Source organism: Epinephelus moara, chromosome 18, assembly GCF_006386435.1.
Source record: "Epinephelus moara isolate mb chromosome 18, YSFRI_EMoa_1.0, whole genome shotgun sequence".
Taxonomy (NCBI): Eukaryota; Metazoa; Chordata; class Actinopteri; order Perciformes; family Serranidae; genus Epinephelus; species Epinephelus moara.
Window position 1 is genome coordinate 6,127,946 of NC_065523.1, and position 4,973 is coordinate 6,132,918.

A 4,973-nucleotide genomic window follows, 5' to 3' on the forward strand; every position below is an offset into this window, starting at 1 on the left:
TTTAGCTCTGGAGATTGGTGGTGTAACGTTACCTGTGAATGCTGTGCCCCAATGCCCACAGAAGAGGAATACCTCTTTTGCAAGGAATGGGACCGGTTGCAGCCTTAGCTAAATGGTAAACAACAAACATGGCAGCACACTGGTAAGGTAAGACAACACGTTTACATGTCGTTTTCTGTATGTTCTCTGACATTCATCCTAACGATATGAGGCGGTCTTTGTGGAGAAAAAGCTTGTTTAGTGGACTAACTTTGCACTTGAAAGGATGCCTGTTCAATTACGTTTTAAAAGGTCTGATGCTACGGCTGTATCTAGGCTAATGGCTAACATGCTAACTATTATTTCTATGTCACTAGTGACTTGAAACAAATTTAGGACGATAGGAGACGGGTTGAAATAAACTGAAATTTCCCTTTAACTCTAACCAATCCCACTCCTCTTGCCTTAACCCAACAAACCTAACCAATGAAGACAACAAGTACTTTCCAATCAGAGGGGGAGTAGAGTCATGTATACAATATCTTAGGCAACACAAATTTGTGCCCTGGACCTCATATTTATGAGGCTTAATAAAAACCGTGGTAAAATTATTAATTAATGCAGTTTCATCTGAACACACACAGAGGAAACTGCTCTCAACATTCTCTTTTAACTGTGAATTTCACAGAAACAAAGCACATTTCATAATATATCTCAACTGACTGCTGCTTAAAGCTTAAACTGCCTCAAAATCTCCATCGCCTCCACCCAGTGAAAACCAGCATGATCCATCTGCAAGATTTAGCCCGTCCTGGTTACCATACTGCTTAAAATCACCTTTAGACGTGTTTTTTTTTTTTTTTTTTTTTTTTTTTCATATTTTACTCAACTTTTTCAGTTGTATTAACTGGATTTCTTTCACATAGCACTTGGCATGTACCCCTGGCATGAAGCGTCTTGCTGTGCTTGCTGCATGACGGTTGCTCCGGTCATTGGTCTTTTCATCCCCCCATGGGTTTGCACTGGAATAACGGTAACGTAATGTTGAAACTCTAGTTGTAGTTTGTGAAGAATTAAGGGGGGCTAATGAGGGTGTGTATGTGTGTGTGTGTGTGTGTTCTTTGGTGTTTCCATGAATATGTGTGTGTGCATTCTCTCGTGGGTGTGTGTGCCTCTGTGTGTGAACCGTTGGGTTTGTCCGTGCATGCCTGTATGTGTTTCAGAACGCATTCACCCCGCTGACAGATGCGAAAACTCGGAGCCACGCCGACGACGTGGGGCTAGTGCTGTCCTCTCTCCAGGCTAGTATATACCGGGGAGGCTACAGCCGCTTCGCACCCTATTAGCAACACCTCCAACTCCTATACTCAACCTTCCAACAGGACAGAAAGAAAGTGTGTGTGAGCGTGAGTGTGTGAGCGAATGAAAACAACAGAGAACGAGTGATCAGAGGAGAGATGTTACTGAGGCCTGGGTATTGCAATACATGCAGTTTGTGCATCATTTCAGCATCTCCTAAGAGAGAAGTACAAAAAAAGAATAAAATGACAGCTGATATTTTTCATCTTATACCTCAGATATTTTGTGCTGTGTATTTTGATATTGTGGGTTTTTAATTTCTAAAGATTTAAACTTAGATTATCAGCTGTAGAGGTTTTTCCATGGTACTAATAGAAAGCTGCTAGAGTAATGATTAGGACACAAATGAAATATTTATCAAAATCAAATTGTTAGGGCTTGTATAGAACTCCAACCCTGTAAGATAGGTCATAGTCACACTTTGGGGTTTTTATGTTTTGTAAGAGTGTTAAAGTGACTATGCTAGTCAAGTGTTGTTGTTTTTCTTCTCTCAGCTTCCTTTGGCACTTCCTCTGTCGGTTTAGCAATGATAGTTTTATTTTATTATTATTTTTTTGGTTTGGGAGGAAGTACAGACGCCTTGGAAAACACGGACATGGATAAAAGTTCTTCTCTGAACCTTTAAGGGCAGAGTGGGTGTGTAGGAGAAGCTGAGAACAGCCATTATTGCTATAATTAAGTCCATTATCTTGAGAACTCAACATTGTTTTTTTTGTGGTTGTTGTTTTGTTACCTGAGAACAAGCTCTTAACTTGTGATTAGAACTTTATTATCCTCATAGTTATTTTGCCAAACAAAGATAATGCTACTTTCTCAAGAAAAAATCCTGTGTAATGTCTGCATAGTTGTGAAAACTTAATGTATTGTAGCCAAATTTCATTGAGTTTTCCTGTTTATTTTTTGTAACATACAAAATTGCATTGCACTCACATAGAAACAACATTTTCAAATTTGACTTAATATCTCATAATTACTAAATCCCATCTCCTTTGACATCTCTGTCAATGTCCACAGACATTCTTTTTGGGGGCCTAATCAGATTGGCCCATTGTGCATGTTATTTAGCCTGCAAATAGATGATAGAGTTGAAAATCTGGCTATGGTTAGTTCAGTTTGGGATCGACAGCTGGCAGCAGCTAAACTTGGACCCAAGCTGTTTCTATAGCATTGCGATCCAATGAAACTGCAAGTAGTGTTTTGACTGATTGTTTAAAGGGATACTGCACCCAAAAATGAAATCAAATCCCAACAAGGCATGTGCTGTGATGGTTAACCTGCAGCAATGTTCAAGAGCATAACCTTAACCTGAGACTTACTAGGTGCAAGCTTGTAAGGGCCATTTTTTCCTGCAGGAACTTAAAGGGATAGTGCACCCAAAAATGAAAATTCAGCCATTATCTACTCACCCATATGCCGATGGAGGCTCAGGTGAAGTTTTAGAGTCCTCACATCCCTTGCGGAGATCCAAGGGGAGAGGGGCTAGCAGCACAACTGCACACCTAATGGCTGACGGCGCCCCAGATTAAAACGTCCAAGAACACAGAATTGAAACCACAGAATATCTCCATACTGCTCGTCCGTAGTGATCCAAGTGTGCTGAAGCCCCGACATAAAAAGTTGTTTTGAAAAACGTCATATGAACTCTGTTTTCAGCCTCATTGTAGCCTGTAGCTCTAACTGCCTCTCTGTACACTGCGTTCATGTGTGTGCACTTGCGCGCAAGACCAACGAAAGCATGTGAACACACATGAACGCGGTGCCCATGTCTCACGGTCTCATGCAAGCGCACACACGTTAGCGCGGTGTACAGAGAGGCAGTCAGAGCTACAGGCTACAATGAGGCTAAAAACAGAGTTCAAATGAAGTTTTTCCAAACAACTTTTTATGTCGGAGCTTCAGCACACTTGGATCACTACAGACGAGCAGTATGGAGATATTCTGTGGTTTCAATTCTGTTTTCTTGGACGTTTTAATCTGGGGCGCCATCTACCATTAGGTGTGCAGTTGTGCTGCTAGCCCCTCTCCCCTTGGATCTGCCTCTCTGTGAGGACTCTAAAACTTCAGCTGAGCCTCCCTCGGCATATGGGTGAGTAGATAATGGCTGAATTTTCATTTTTGGGTGCACTATCCCTTTAACGTCTATGTAGCATCTGATCTTATGCGCTGTGTAGAAATTCATGGTGATAGGCAGATATTGCTCTTTAACATTTCACTGCACGAATATTACACTATACACCAAAACATAGGTGTTCACATTATGCAAAAACTCAGTCCGCCACAAGTGTCATTTTGATATTTTCCAATCTGGACCATGTTTTCCTATGTTTTTGTGTTCCAGTGACTAATGGAAGCAATAATGTTTTAAAATGGTACAGTACTGAGCGAGACCGCTGCAGCCAACAGCTGTGAAACAGGCTGCAATGTAATGTCCAATCAAAGTGTTTCTCTTTGCCACTGACAGGCTGACATTGTTATCATGAGTGTCTGACAAGATTATGAAAAGGATCCCTACAGAGGGTAGCCTCTTTTTTCAAAAAATATAATCCCTTACGTTTATCCCTTACACTTAACAGTTGAAGATGAACAGAGATAGTTTTTGTGAGTTTTATTTTGCTTTTGTTAACTTTGAATGAAATATGTTTTATGATGATAAAAAACTTTTTTGTCTATATGGAGTCTGATGTGTTCAAAAAAGTGATTTCAGGGCTGTTACTGGTTAAAAAAAAGATCTTACTCTTCAACAAAAAGGTATATCTCTGTAAGGATCCTTTTCATAATCTTGTCAGACACTTAAAATGATAATCTGATCCTGCCAGTGGCAAAAACAGGCAATTTTAATAAATATAAATTGACTGCGTTCAGTTCCCACAGGGGTTCCACTGAAACCTGTTTTTGTCCAATACTGGACCAGTTTAAAAAAGAAAGATGTTTCCATTAGTCACTTAGACTCAAAAACATGGGAACATAGGTTCCAGATTGAAAAATACTGATGTTACCCTTTAACTGACTTGATTACAGCAACTCATAACAGGAATTCCTATGGTTACATTTATTTGACAGGCTAATAATAATTACTCCTAATTACAAATAGACATCTTGTAATTACAAGATATTAAGTCACGATTTCCTTTGGTGACTGCAATGCTTTTTTTTATAATGACAAGATTATTTGTTTGATGTTTCTATAACTACAACAAAAAATGCAACAAGTTTCTCTGCTTTTTTATAAGTTATCTTGAGATGATTAGGAGTTAAGTCATTCTGCTTATTAAAAAACACAAGACTACAACAAGTATTAGCAATCACAGCTGCTCTCAGCTTCCACAGATAGTTGACGTGTAGTTTAGTTTCCTTTTTAGGGAGAGAATGGTGTGAGTCAGCACGTCATTCAGCCTGTAGATTTGTTGACTGAATAATGTGGTTCTATCAAACGTCACTTCAAGCCAAAGGTTCTGATGGACATATCTGGCATGTTTATGTGTATAGACAAGATTCTACATAGATATGAATTATGAGATGAGAAAAAAAAAAAAAAAAAAAAGAATTGCCATGGCAACTAAACTGTTCAACCATTTAATTGCTCAGTCCACATGCTGTGATATGAAAAAGAATTAGGGCCACATGAATTAAAAAAA

General features: G+C 39.2%; 1 protein-coding gene across 3 annotated transcripts in view; it reads left to right on the top strand.

Annotated features, from left to right (window-relative positions):
* rbfox1 (RNA binding fox-1 homolog 1) overlaps positions 1 to 2,678 on the top strand; it is a 225,098-nt gene extending 222,420 nt beyond the window's left edge. For 2 of the 3 annotated variants that reach the window (XM_050068719.1, XM_050068720.1), the window contains exon 12: positions 1,203 to 2,678. In XM_050068719.1, coding sequence (XP_049924676.1) covers positions 1,203 to 1,325 — 123 coding nt within the window. In that variant the 3' untranslated portion in view covers positions 1,326 to 2,678. The remainder of the gene's footprint in view (positions 1 to 1,202) is intronic. The other variant, XM_050068722.1, reaches the window with a different exon arrangement.
* Positions 2,679 to 4,973: the final 2,295 nt, after the last annotated feature.